The 14,518-nt window shown below is 52.8% G+C and overlaps 1 protein-coding gene across 2 annotated transcripts in view; it reads right to left on the minus strand.

Annotated features, from left to right (window-relative positions):
• SEMA5B (semaphorin 5B) overlaps nt 1-14,518 on the minus strand; it is a 115,565-nt gene that overhangs the window by 17,145 nt on the left and 83,902 nt on the right. For both annotated transcript variants that reach the window (XM_051818991.2, XM_051818992.2), the window contains 2 exons: nt 11,233-11,278; nt 166-228 (listed from right to left, as the gene is read on the minus strand). In XM_051818991.2, the coding sequence (XP_051674951.2) occupies nt 166-228; nt 11,233-11,278 (109 nt within the window). The remainder of the gene's footprint in view (nt 1-165; nt 229-11,232; nt 11,279-14,518) is intronic.

Below are 14,518 nucleotides of genomic sequence, written 5' to 3' on the forward strand. Positions count from 1 at the left end.
TCTGCCCAGGGAGTCAGCTTGTGTCTGGACATCCCCTCGTGGGGCCAGCTCAGACGCTCAGTCCTGTGACACCCACCCCCAGTCATCCGGGGCAGGGGACCTCAGGCCCACACTCTGCCCCTCCCTCCCCACGACCACAGGCCTCGCCAGCTCCAAGCCACGTACCTCGGTCTTGCCTTTGCTTTGGCAGGAGCGGCGCGTGTCCTCGTTGGAGGCCCACTCCGTGGCCTGTGGGAGGAAGACACAGATGTGACGTGGCGGTGCCAGGGTGGCCTGCAGGTCAGAGCCCTTCGAGGGCTGCCTTCTCTCCCTGCCCAGAGCCTGCCCCTCCTGCTTGGAGCAGCAATGCCCTCACGTCACCCTGTGTTGGACTTCCCCAGCCTCCCTCTCTAGGCCAGGCTGGGGGGCCTGCAATGCCCCACCCCCACCCCTGGTGCTGATCAGGAGACAGGGAGTGGGTCTTTTATGTGCTACATGACCCTCAGAAGCATCGGAGGCAGGGAGAGCGTCCCTGGAGAAAGGCTACACTTTGCAAACCTTGGGTACCCGGCATGCAATTGTCCCAGGACAGCCCTGCAAGGTGGTGCATTTCTCCCACCTATAAGGCAACATGGGCTTCGCGACTGACTCCCTGATGGGCACGCGGCTGGAGGATCATGGAGCAGGGACCGGAACCACAGCCCTCCCCTCCCTACCCCCAGCTTCCGAGGCCATGTAGGACTTGTCCCTCTGTCTCCCAGTCTTTCCTACCTGTTGCCCTGCCCCCAAGGCATCCGCAGTCCCCTCTTGTTCCCTCGCAGCACCACTCAGGCTGTCAGAGACACTGTGTTTGGGGATGCGGAATTCCCTCAGGGACCAGAGGGACAGTGCTGTGTGCTGCTATGCCCATGGCATCAGGAGGGGGCTGTCCCCTCTACGCAATTCTCCTTCATGCGTTCTCTGTCCTCTGTTGGAAGGGAGGAGTGCCGCCTTCCCAGCCCAGCAGGGTCAGGCGCCCCAGGTGGCTCATTTGCTGTTTCTGGTCACATGGATCAACAGGAGCGGCTCTCTGTCCTGGGAGAATGAGCCCTAAGCAGGCAGTGCTCCCGTTCACACAGGTACACAGGAGCCCACCTGCTTTCCACTGCTCTCAGAGCAGCTTCCAGCTGGGCCACCACTGCCTGCAGAGCAGCGCGGGGACTGGTGGCATCGGAGGGGAGGCAGCGACCAGGCTGCTCTCTGCTTTCCGGGCAGCAGCAGACCACACCCGGGGATGGCTGCTTTGGGGAATGGGCTGACTCCTGTAGATGCTGGATTCAGGAGCTACATGACAAGTTTGTCCATCAGATTTGTGAGCAGACTGGGCTCATCCCACCAGGCCAAGCCTGGAGCCCAGGCCTCTGCTTCTCCCAGACCTCAGAGAAAGGCAAATGACCCCTGGTCAGGCCACAGAAACTCGGGGTTCATCAGGGCAGGTGCAATTGAGCCTGGTCATAATCAGGACCTGTCAGCGCCCAGGCTGAGCCTGGCATGGGAGTGGGGCATAAAGATAAAGTCTCTAGGGGCCAAAGAAAGAGCAGGGAGCCACGCACCCTGCTCACACCCAGGCTGAAGGCTCTGGGCTGGGAAGTGGCACCGCAGGGATTACTGCATGGGCAAAGGAACCTCTCGGGCCTTGGGGTCCTTGAGCACAGGGGCAGGTTGAAGGGGTCAGCCTTGGTCCTAAGGGAGCAGGCATTTGTGTCCAATAAAAAAAAAAGCAGTTAAAGTTATCCTGAGCTCAACAGCAGGACAGGCACCATGCCAGGGTCTTGACACCTGCTCTGCTATCCTCTCAGCAACCAGTGAGAGAAAACTAGAGCCAGAGAGGTTGAGCCATTTGGCCAAGGCCACACAGCTCTCCAGCAACCAACCCCAAACCAGACACGTGGAGAGCTCAGCACTTCCTGCCATACCCTACAGCCTCACACAGTGAGAAGATGTCCTGAACCAAAAGTTAGACCATATGGCCCGAAAAGCGTACATATATTTATAATGATAACAACACAGAATGAGCTTTTTGAAGCTTTGTTTATTTTTAAAAGTGTTTTTTAATCAAAGTAGTGATGAATTTTAAAAGTGAAACAATGTGCAAATTGTATTAATAGAAACCCTGACAGCCCACTCCTCCCATCCCCTAACCCCTTCTCCCAAGGAAACTTTTAATTCTGTTGACTGGTTCTCTGGGTGCTGTTTTTAAAAATTTTTTTAATTTATTTTCTTTTCATTTGAAGGGGAGAGAGAGAGAGAGACTTTCCTTCCGCCATCTGCTGGTTCACTCTGAAATGCCTTTAACAGCTGGGACTGAGCCATGCAGAAGACTGGACACCCAGATCTCCCTCCAGCAGGGATCCGAGTACTTGATCCATCCTCTGCTGCTTCCCAGGGTGTGCATTAGCAGGAAGCAGGATCAGAAGCAGAGGAGCTGGGACTTGAAGCAGCCACTCCAACGTGGAAAGCCGGCATCCTAAGCAGTGACTTAACAACTGTGCCAAATGCACTGTATGTGAGTGTTTAAAACCAATTTCTCAAAACTCTGCCTCAGTGTTAGCTGTCATCTTTTAACTTCCTGTTACAGAGGTGAGTATTTCCCCACGGGCCCATCTCCATTGTCCCCACCCCAAAGCACACAGGCATATTCCCTTCCCAATCTCTGATTATGATTATTTTAAATTAAAATCAAGACAGCAATTTACACTGTTGCAAATCTGGAAACAATGCTTACTGCTACTAGCTAGTACCACAGACTTCACTGAATCTAAGACACTGTCGATTTCTAACAAAAAGGAAATTTGCTGTCAATCAAACTTTCTTATTATTTAAATATTTAATGTCAACTTATCGAAATGCTCATATTTAAACGTATATTTTATCACATATCAATCTTGTGCATAAAAAAGAAAAATGGAAGCAAAATTAACTATCCTTAAACCTTCTGTGAATTCAGTGCCGATCTCTGCTCAACCACTTTTCTACTCAGTTTTTTTTACTGCTTGCTTGCTTGTTATTTTAGAGTATTACTCTTTGAACCACCCAGCTGTCAGTCAGCAATGCAGTAATTCTTTTTTTTTTTTTTTTAAGATTTATTTGTTTCTGTGAAAGGCAGAATTACAGAGAGAGGAGAGACAGAGATCTTCCATCCACTGGTTCACTCCCCAAATGGCTGCAATGACCAGGGCTGGGCCAGGCTAAAGCCAGGAGCCAGGAGCTAGGAGCTTCATCTGGGGTCTCCCACGTGGATGCAGGGGCCTGAGGACCTGGGCCATCTTCCACTGCTTTCCAAGGCGCATTAGCAGGGAACTGGATCAGAAGTGGAGCAGCCGGGACTTGAACCCAGTGCCCTATGGGATGCTAGCATTGCAGAAGGTGGTGTTGCAGGTGGTGGCTTAACCCACTGTGCCACAACACCAGTCCCAGTGCAGTCATCCTTACAGAGATGTCCACTCTCATCCCCATGGTTTTCTTCCAAGGCACTGACCCCATTCTGCAAGTTCAGATGCTAGCACTTTCTTGATTTTACCAGAAGGTGCCCACAGAAAGCTGGGTGATCAATCAGGGCCAGATTGCTTCCGAACAAGATCCTACAGTGTTTTGTGCACTGAAATGTCAAGTAGTCACTGTTGTGATCAGAATCCCAGGAATCATGATCAAGTTCATTCCTGCACAGGCAGTAACGGCTCCCTCAGGACTACAGTCTGGCCAAGAGCGACTGCGAGACACGTCCTGATTTGAGACTCGGGAAAACGCAGAAATGTGCATCTGCGAATCAGCACCAGCTCTGCAATCTGATGAAGTTTCCTCTCTTGCACGACTTCCTGTTTTCCTAGACTGCACAGTTGTGTTGGTTGTGTTCATTTGCTCGTGTGGCAGGTACTTATCACTGATGGCTCTCAAAGCTCCCACAGATCTGACAAAACCTTCCTGACACTAGTTGCAGATTGTAGCACCAATACTCAGATCCGTTGCCACCCTCCAGCCCCTGGGGACTGGCTGCAGGGAGGCCTCCTGCCAGCCACTGACCCTCGTCCCACCTTCTCTCCTCTCCTGCTTTCTGCAGCCCATCCTTCCCTCTTTCTGTTTACTCATTTTGATGGAATGCGTCTCCAATACCTTCCTAAGAGAAGGACCACGGAGGTCCATTTTTAAAATTTTTATTTTATTTATTTGAAAGAGTTACAGAGAGAGGTAGAGACAGAGAGAGAGGTCTTCCATCTGCTGGTTCACTCCCCAGATGGCCACAACGGCTGGAGCTGCACCGATCCGAAGCCAGGAGCCAAGAGCCAGGAGCTTCCTCTGGGTCTCCCCAGGGGATACAGGGGCCCAAGGACTTGGGCCATCCTCTACTGCTTTCCCAGGCCATAGCAGAGAGCTGGATCGGAAGAGGAGCAGCCAGGAGTAGAGCCAGTGCCCATATGGGATGCCGGCGCTTCCGGCCAGGGCTTTAACCCACTGCGTCACAGCACCGGCCCCTGGGAGGTCCATTTTTAAAATTCTTGGCATGTCTTTTTTCTCTCTTCATATTTAATTGGTATTTGTGATATAGAATTCTAGGGGGAAATAATTTTCATGCAAAAATGTAAAGGCATCGATTCTTCCACACTCTTCAAGATTCTAGCATTGCTGTTCAGAATCTGATTCAACTGGACCCGCCACCCTTGGGAGTGGATTTTTGCCTTTTTCCTTTAGACTCTGGAAGTTTTTCAGGTCTTGTGTTTTTAATCAGAGTGTCCTGAACTCCACAAGGATGGGAGTGGGTTTCTTGCGGGAAATCAGTCAACCTCTTCAGTTTGAAGGCTTCTCCTCTGTCTTGGCAAGTTTGCTTACGTCACATCATCTGAAATGTCCTCCTCACCTTTGCCTCTGCTCTCTCTATGAGAATTCTTATTAATCCAGCCCACTGTTGGCCCCTGCACGGTGGTCCTCTAGGTCTCTGCTGTTTCTCTCATTTTTCGTTTCTGCTTGTTCTGTTGTGTGTTTTTATTTCTAGTACGTTGTTCTTCAACTTTATCTTTTAATTCTTCAATTCAAATTTTATCTTCCCAGTGGCATTTTTCATTTCCATATTTTAAATTTCATGAATAAAATATTTAAGAAGATACTAGTTGTATACAATTATTTTTTTTTAATTTTAAAATTTTATTTATTAGAGAGAGAGAGAGAGCTCCCATCCTTTGTTCACTTCCCAAGTGCCAAGAGCTGGAAACTCAATCGAAGTTTCCCAGGTGGTGGCAGGAGCTCAGTTACGTGAGCCATCACCTACTGCCTCCCAAGGTCTAGAAAGCAGCAGAAACCCAACACCAGGAGTCAGGAACCAGGTATTCAGATACAGGACACAGGCATCTTAACCAGGGACATCTGAACCATTAGGCCGATCACCCACCCCTAAAATGTCTGTTTATATTTCTTGCATCATCTCTCTTTTCCTAAAGATTTATTTATTTGAAAGGCAGAGAGACAGCGACAGAGAAATCTTGCATCTGCTGGTTCACTCTCTAAATGGCCACAACCATCAGGGCCAGGCTAGGCTGAAGCCAGGACCCAGGAACTCCATCCACATCTCCCACGTGGGTGACGGGCCCGAGTACTTGAGCCATTATCTGCTGCTTCCCAGGCGCATTAGCAGGGAGCTGGATCAGCAGCAGAGTGGCTGAGACGCGAATGGGTGCTTGGACGTGGCTGTAGGTGTTGAAAGCAGTGGCTTCGCCGGCAACACCCACTCCCATGGTGTCTATTTCTTACAGCCTCACTCACTCTCTTTGCTTGCTTGGTCTTTCACTGTAGAGGCTTTCTTCAAAGGTCTGTGGCTTTTGGTTATCTGTGCATACTGAAAAATAAATCCCTAACCATTTCCCATGGAAAGGAATAAGGGTGTCCTGGGGAATCGGCTGATTCCAGGTCTGAGGCAGTAAGTGCACCTTATGGCAAGGAAGCTATCAGAAGCAACAAGGTCAAGGTTAAAAGGAAGGTTAAAAGGACACAAGAGCCAACTCCAACAGACCCCTACTTGTGAACAATGGAATGGTCATGAAAGAGAGCTGCAATGGACTGAATACACATCAACGGTGTTTAAATCCATGACTCCATAATGCCAATAACAAGAAAATTAATTGATCAGCATTAAAAAACACTAGCAGACCAGCTCATTATTTGAAAACTGGTAAATAAAGACAGAGTAGCAAATATTTATCCTGCTTTTCCTGTCTGATTGCCTCACTGAGTAACCAGTGAACAGAAGCCTCTCTTCTCAGAAATGGTCTAGTAATACATTGTAACAGCTAAAGATGGAATGTGTCCAGGACATGACCATTAATGAAAGAGAGAGAGAGAACCATGTTACGTTATATCCCCCAGACTGCAGTCAGCGAAACCCATTGAGATATTTAGCAATAGGAAATTCTTATTAATTTTAGATCACTGAAAATAAGAATCCCTGTCTTTTACAAATATATACAGAAGGGCTGGCGCGGTGACGCAGTGGGTTAAAGCCCTGGCCTAATGCGCCAGCATCCCATATGGGTGCCGGTTCTAGTCCCGGCTGTTCCACTTCCGATCCCGCTCTCTGTTATGGCCTGGGAAAGCAGTAGAAGACGACCCAAGTCCTTGGGACCCTGCACCCTCGTGGGAGACCTGGAAGAAGCTCCTGGCTCCTGGCTTCGGATTGGTGCAGCTCCAGCTGTTGCGGCCATCTAGGGGGGTGAACCAGGGGATGGAAGACTCTCTCTGTCTCTATCTCTCTCTGTAACTCATATAAATAAAATAAATCTTTAAAAAAACACATACATACATACAAGTTCTTCCATCTGTTGGTTCACTCCCCAAATGCCCGCAATAGCCAGGGCTTGCACAGCCTGAAGCCCAGAGCCAGGAACTCCATCCAGGTCTCCCATGTGGGTGTCAGAGACCCAACCACTTGAACAATCATGTGCTACCTTCCAGGGTCTGCATTAGTGGGAAGACAGCCTCGGGAGTGGAGCTGGGATTCAAAGCCAGGCACTCTGCTATAGGTTGTAGGTGTCTCAATAGATACCTTTACTGCTAGGCCAAATGCACACCCCTATCTGACAGTCCAATCCCTGAGCCCTCTGGGCGTCAGCTTGCTTCGCTGCCATCCCCTCCTCCAGCTGTGCCCTCTGCTAAGTCATGACGATGGCTCCACCTTCCACTGTCCTGAACAGGTTTAATCTCATCTCCTTTTCTGTTCTGTCATGTGCACCTTTTAAAATCCTTCGATATTTCTCAAGGGTGCAGTGAAGGTGTGGAGATAGACACATATGACCATTGTAGCACATGTGTGCTTTAGATGAGGGCTGCCCCAGTAATTCCAGGCTGATGATGGGGCAACTGCATGGCCCTGGGCCATGGGAGATGGCTGGCGACTCAGCCAGGGGCCTGGTCTGTCCTGGGCACTCAGCTCCTCCCCCAGACACTTGGCATCAAAAGATGCTGGCTGCGCCGTAATGCAGCTTCTGCACACTGAGCCCCTCACCTAGCAGAGCCAGGTTTGAACTTGGGCGAGGTAGACAGAAGCTGGAAGGGAGCTCGGGGATCGCCTTCAGTGTCTGCCCAGGCGCAGACAAAGCCCCACTATGGTCATCATTTTTGCACCTGCAGGGTGTCTGGCAACCCTAGGCCATTGATCTGTTGCTATCAAGCTTCCAGCCGTGTCCAAGTGCTCTGGCCAAGGTCACTCCTGAGCTCCTAATGGCCAAATCCAAGACCACTCATCTCGCCAGTGCTCTCCGAAGCTCCCAGTGCTATTGGTCACTGGCCTCCTTTTCTCTCCCAAGACCAGTCTATGAAGCTACACTGAATAACCGTGGAGGGTGGGCTGTCCCTTGTTCCCTGCCCCCATGCCCTCACTCTCACCCCTCCCCACCCCCTGCCCCAGCTGCTCTCTTCCTTTCAGTGCTTAGAGAATTTGGGAAGGAGCTGGCTGTTTCTATTTTCCTTAGGGAATAGTAGTTTACATAAATTGTTTAATAGGGATTAGGTACTTAGAAGTCCCTTTAATAGACACTAGTTTGCATAAACTGTTTGCATTTAGCGGTTCCTTTAAGGAACATTAATTATTGAAATCATCAATAAAGCACTGAGTCTGAAGTTTGCTTAAATCATACCCTGGAGCCAAACGGGAGGATGAGTCTGGCAGCGCAATGGAGAGAGACCAGGAGGCCGGTGGGGGCCTCGGCCCTCCCTGCCTCCCCCCGGCAGAGCGGTACAGTTCATCGCCTGGGTGCTGGGAGCCACTGTGACAGCGCACACTGAGGACAGCAAGCTTACAAGCAGGGACCCAAAGCCCCCGCTGGGCAAAGGCAAGGCACTCAGTGAAGCTGGGCTTTTGCCACGAAGTCAGGGCCTCTTCACCCCAAAGATGGGAGCCCCACATTGAACTCCGGCAGCCTCGTGGAGGGGCTACCCACAGCCGGCCCCAGACAAGTCCTCACCTCTCAAGTGGGAATGTGGACATGAAACGGGCTTCTGCCTTTCCCAGGTTATGTCATACACATGACCTATGACCTGTGCACCAGCTGTCACAGGCCTGGGGAGGCTCAATGCATGGAAGGCCTTCTTGGCAGGCTATCGTGGTGGGTCTACCCAGCTCTGTTTAGCTGCACAATGGGACCACCTGGAAGCCTTTTTTTTTTTTTTTTTTTTAACAAGCAGAGTGGACAGTGAGAGAGAGACAGAGAGGAAGGTCTTCCTTTTGCCATTGGTTCACCCTCCAATGGCTGCCGCGGTCGGCGTGCTGTGGCGCATCGCGCTGATCCAAAGGCAGGAGCCAGGTGCTTCTCCTGGTCTCCCATGGGGTGCAGGGCCCAAGCACTTGGGCCATCCTCCACTGCACTCCCTGGCCACAGCAGAGGGCTGGCCTGGAAGAGGGGCAACCGGGACAGAATCCGGCGCCCCGACCGGGACTAGAACCCGGTGTGCTGGTGCCGCAAGGCGGAGGATTAGCCTAGTGAGCCGCGGTGCCGGCCACCTGGAAGCTTTTAAAACCCCCAGTGTCCAGGCTGTACCTCTGAGCAATTAAGGTAAAAATTTCCGAGAGTAGGACAGGAGCACTGGTAGTTTTTTTTTTTTTTTTTTTTTATTTGAAGGAGAGAGAGAGAAAGAGAGTCTCCCATCTGCTGGTTCATTCCCCAAATGCCCACAACAGCTGGGATTGAGCTAGGCTGATGCCTCCCATGTGGATGGCAGGGCTCCACCTGCTGCCTCCCAAGGAAGGCAGATCTGGGAGCAAGTAGTCCAGTATGGGATGTGGTGCCCCATGCAGTGTCTTAACTGCTACGCCAAATGCCTGCCCCCACTGGTATTTTTCAAAAGCTCCCTGGAGATTATGGTGAGCAGCCAAGGGGGCATCCCATGGTCTGCAGTCAGGCTAGGCCCTTTCCCATCCTAGCACTGGTACCCAGCCATGCAAACCAGAGGCCTAGCTGTCACCACAGGCCCAAGCACGGCTACGTCCTCCAGGGCTGCCAACTCCCCTTGTGCCAGGGGTCGCCTTCATGGAGAAGACAGCGTGCCTGGGGCTTCCGGGGCTGTGTGACGCTGTGGCTGTAGAGTCCTGCCACCTTAAGATCCCTCCCTCTGTCTTCTCCCCATCCCATCAGCCTCTGCTTTCCGTCAGCCCTGCCCGTCACTCACAGAGCTGGTTGCTGAACACAGGCCTGGAGCTCCAGCTCAAGGGCAGCTCTGTGCCGGGCCCCGCGTGCTTCCCCTGTGCATCCCTCTCTCTTCCCCCCTGTGCCGCTTCATGCTCCCAGAACACCTTCCCTGGCAGGCCATAGGAACCGCATAGAAAGCCAGCCCTCCCTCCTCCCAGCCACTTTGACCCACTTCTGCACCAGCTCCCCCCAGGCCCTGACCTGCTGGGCCTGGCATCTTGGCTTTGTTTTCTGTGAATGTCAAGTGGAAACTGGGCTCTGGATGGACTGCTTGTGACCAAGCTAGCAGGCCGCGGGCGGTTGCCTCTCTGGGAACTTGCCCTGCCTCGATTCAGCCCAGGCCCAGGAACAGACCACAGGGCACCCCCTACAGGAAGAGGACATATGTGATCTCTTACACGCATGTTCCTTGAGGCAAAGGCTGACATGCTTTTGGGTCTGAAATGCATGGCCTGGAGCAGAGGTTCAGCAAATGTTTACTGGGAGGGTGGCTGGCTGGACAGAGGGACAGGTAGGCTGGTAAGGACATGGACAGGAGGATGGAAGGATACTTCCTTTCAGCTTGCCCCCACTCCTGCCTGACCCCTGCCTCCCTAAGAGCGCACCTTCCCTGCCCCCGATTCCTCCCCTCTGAAGGCCAGCCACAAGCTGTAGTGGCCTCTTGGGGATGGACCCAGGAGCAGCGAGAAGGAAGCAGACCAGAATGTCGCCCAGCCCGCCACGAGGTGGTGAAGCCCCAGACCCCACAGCCCAGCACTTGACCAACTCCTGACCTCTGCAGGTCACAGGCTCCGCCCACCATCTTTCGCTGGAGGCCAAGAGACTCTGCCTTCCTTGTGCCCCGCTCAGCCCCCAGCTCAGTTCTGGTCCATGGTGAATTTTCAACGAGCATGTGACCACCGGGAGGCCTGGAAGCCTCTCAGACGCGAGACTTCGGGAGGGAGAAGAGATGGCTAGCCATTCTCTGGAACGTACAGCCTCTGCTGGGGTGGTGTGGCATCTGTCTCTTAATTTGGGATAAATGTTCTGGATCAAGGACTCCTATTAAAACACCTCTCGGTGCACTGAGGGAATTTCGCTCGGGGAGTCTCTCTTGACAACAGACAATAAATCAATCACAGCTCACTGAAAAGGCTGAGTTAAAATGGGATCACCCAGGCCACACAAAGAAGGGAACAGAGGACACCTTTTCCCTTGAGGCCCAAACTCACAGACCCTCCTGCAGACCTAGGCTCTGGACTTAGCATGACCGGCTGTCCCAGTTGGCCCAGCAGAGCCCCAGTTACAGACTGCGAGTTCCATGTCTTGGAGAAACCTGCAGGCCCGTGCAAACAGGGACAGCTGGCCACCCAAGGCCCGGGTTCTTCTGCCTTCTCACCAGCAATTTCCCTGCACGGTGCAGGAGCCCCATGTGTGCCACGCCCTGCTTCCGGATCTCTCCCCAGCCGCACTTGATAACCAAGGTCGGAGTCCACGGCAAGTGGCTGCTAGGGGATGCATCTTCAAGACAAAAAATCCCAGGACGGCAAGGGAAGAAAAGCAAATGTACCTGAAGGAGGGAGACATTGGCAAGGCTGAGTCTGAAGAGGTAGTTCCTGCGGAAACAGAAATGGAGATTGTGAGTCAAGCTGCTTCTGCAGGCAGAGCCCCAGGAAGCAGCCTCCTGGCCCAGGCCTCTTGGGGTGCAGGGACCAGGTGCCCACTGTGGAAGGCTTAGGGTGGGCGGGCCCCAGACACAGCTCTGCCTCCATCGGCTCAGTGAATGCGCACGCAACCCTGGGCGGGGATACAGGCAACTCCCCTTTTACAGGCAAGCAAAGGGGCTGGGACAATGGCCCAAGCCACAGAGGGAGGGAGTGAAGCAGTTGGGGTTCACACCCAGCCCCAGGGAATCTCTGCTTCCAGCCCACCCAGCGGCCCAGAGAGGAAGCCCCTGACCCCACACGTTCCAACCATGGAGACTTTCTGTTCACCTGAAGCCTCACAGAGCTCTAGCAAGGACTTGGCCCAGCAGTCTGCTTCCCGGGCCCGCCGCCTGACCTACTCCCTTCCTCACGCCTTCTCTCCCGGCTCCGTGCCCTGGGTCCTGGAGGCCCATTTGCACTCCCTCCTGCAGCCCGGGACTCTGGTCTGCCGTTTCCATGGCCACCCCACCCCCACCCCCAGACCACTGCATCTCCTTGAGCCCCACTGAATTCCTCTGCTGGCCCACAGTCCTTCTCCCCATAGTCTGACTGCATAGCTGCCACCAGTCCCGTCCATGTGGTCAGCCTGCAGATTGACAATCTCCGACTGTAACAACGACACTGCTGCTAACAACAGTCAGCCACGCATCCAGCACTGGAGGGCTCAGGGTCACGGCATGGACGCGCGGCCCAGGCAGGGAGAGGCCCGGCTCCACCACACGCTTCGGCCCTCCGGATGCCTTGGTGCAGGCTTGCATAAAACGGACAGATGAAGGCCCGTCTGTTTGCTGTCCCAGGACCATGGAGAAAGACACGGTGTGACCTGCACTTCAAGATTTATTAAAGCCAAGCGCATGGAAAGTCTTGGGTTTCCCCAGAGGATGCTTCCATCGTCTGGAGCCCATTCCTCTTGTGGCTCCTGAACTTTTTAGAAACAACGACTTGAGCAAGTCCTGGCTGCTCAGCTGTGCTGCTGAGAAGAAAAATGAGGGGCGAGATGGAGGCGGGGCCAGGGAGAAGCAGAAAGCCGGCACACTTCTCTTCCCAGCTCGGGCTGCTGGCCCAGGCGCCGCTCAGCTTCTCTCCTGCGCTGGGGCTGGGCGAGCCTTGCCTGTTGGCCTAGGCTGCAGCGCCCCCAGCCCCAGCCACTGGCAGAGTTCCCCCTGCCCACCCTCCGGGCCTAGGGACAGACGCACTCCAGCTTACGGCTCTGCCCAGCTGTCTGCTCAGGTAACACAGGCGTCTGCTCAGCTTTCAAACGCTAAGGAAAACATTGCTTCACTTCACTCATTTGTATCCCATCCAAAGCCATTCACAACAACAGTGCAGTGGGCTCGTCTGGGAGCTGGGAGATGCGAACAGAGAGAAACCTCTGTAGCCTCACTGGCCCTAACTCCCCTAGGGAACAAGGCAGGGTCACAAACGAGTAACAGAAGCCCTTGCTTGAGTTCCAGAGGCCCAGGGAGTTGGGAAGAGAGAAGATGCCAGGTAGAAGAGAAAGGGCAGGAAAGTGCCCAGAGAAAGGAGTGGAAAAAGCTGCCAAGCACCCTCAGCCATGGCGCTGAGGGGTACAAGGAACCAAGCCCAGGATGGACAGACAGAGCCAGGCTTAAGGACCTAGGAGAGAGATGCCTGGGAGAGGGAGACCCCCAGACTCAGAGAACACAACTGCCATTTACACGAGGGACCAGGAAGAACAGTGTGACCGTGGGCAGTGACCTCACCTCACTGAGCCTCCATTTCCTGGGCCGTAAAGCGGAGGTGAGTGTAGACTCGCCTCCTGGGGGTCCTTGTGCAGTCGAGATGGTGGCCTGCACGTGTGACTTACTCCCTGGGTGAGATGATCTGTTGCACGTTGATTTATTACACACAGGAGCTGATTTATTAAGCACCTGTATGTGGTACATAAATAGCATCTGGCACATGGCAGGTGCAGAATGAACAGCAGCTCTCAAAAAGCTTGCCCAGGGGGCCGCCACTGTGGCGTAGCAGATAAAGTCACTGCCTGCAGGGCCAGCATCCCATATGGGCGCCGGTTCAAGTGCCGGCTGCTTCACTTCCAATCCAGCTCTCTGCAATGGCCTGGAAAGGCAGTGGAGGATGGCCCAAGTCCTGCATCCATGTGGGAGATCCGGAAGAAGCTCCTGGCTCCTGGCTTCAGATCGGCCAAGCTCCAGCCTTTGTAGCCAATTGGGGAGTGAACCAGTGGATGGAAGTCTTCTCTCTCTCTCTCTCTGCCTCTCTTTCTCTTTCTGTGTAACTCTGACTTTCAAATAAATAAATAAATCTTAAAAAAAAGCTTGCCCGAGATTTTAAGACTTTATTTATTTATTTGAGAGATAGAGTTACAGACAGTGAGTGCGAGAGACAGAGAGAAAAGTCTTCTATCCGCTGGTTTACTCCCCAGACGGCTGCAACGGCCGGAACTGTGACAATCCCCAGCCAGGAGCCAGGAGCTTCCCCAGGTCTCCCACATGCGTGCAGGGGCCCAAGTAAATGGGCCATCTTCTGCTGCTTTCCCAGGCCATAGCAGAGAGCTGGATCAGAAGAGGAGCAGCTGGGACTCGACCTGGCGCCCATATGGGATGCTGGAGCTGCAGGCAGAGGCTTAACCTATTGCACAAAGTGCTGGCCCCACTCATGGGTTTTTAAAAGTACATACGTGGGGCTGGCATTGTAGCACAGCGGAGTAAGCCATCTTACTTACTTGCAATGCCAGCATCCCATACGGGCAGTGGTTCAAATCCTGGCTGCTCCACTTTTTTTTTTTTTAACTTATTTATTTGCTCCACTTTTAATTCAACTTCCTGCTAATGTGCCTGGAAAGGCAGTGGAAGGTGGCCCAAGTGCTTGGGCCTCTGCCATCCACATGGGAGATCTGGATGGAGTTCCAGACTCCTGGCTTCAACCTGGCCCAGACCTGGACATTGTGGCCATTTGGGGAGTAAACCAGCAGATGAAAGATCTCTTTTTTCTCTGTCTCTCCCTCTCTCTGTAACTCTGCCTTTCAAATAAATAAGCAAATGCTGAGGAATAAAATAACGGATGTATAGCTGGTGAAATTGGAATTAGAATGAAGATTCGTCTCCAAGTCAATTTCCTGATGGCAATGCATCTCTCTGTATTTGATGTTTCTTACAACTGCATGCG

Source organism: Oryctolagus cuniculus, chromosome 4, assembly GCF_964237555.1.
Source record: "Oryctolagus cuniculus chromosome 4, mOryCun1.1, whole genome shotgun sequence".
Lineage (NCBI taxonomy): Eukaryota > Metazoa > Chordata > Mammalia > Lagomorpha > Leporidae > Oryctolagus > Oryctolagus cuniculus.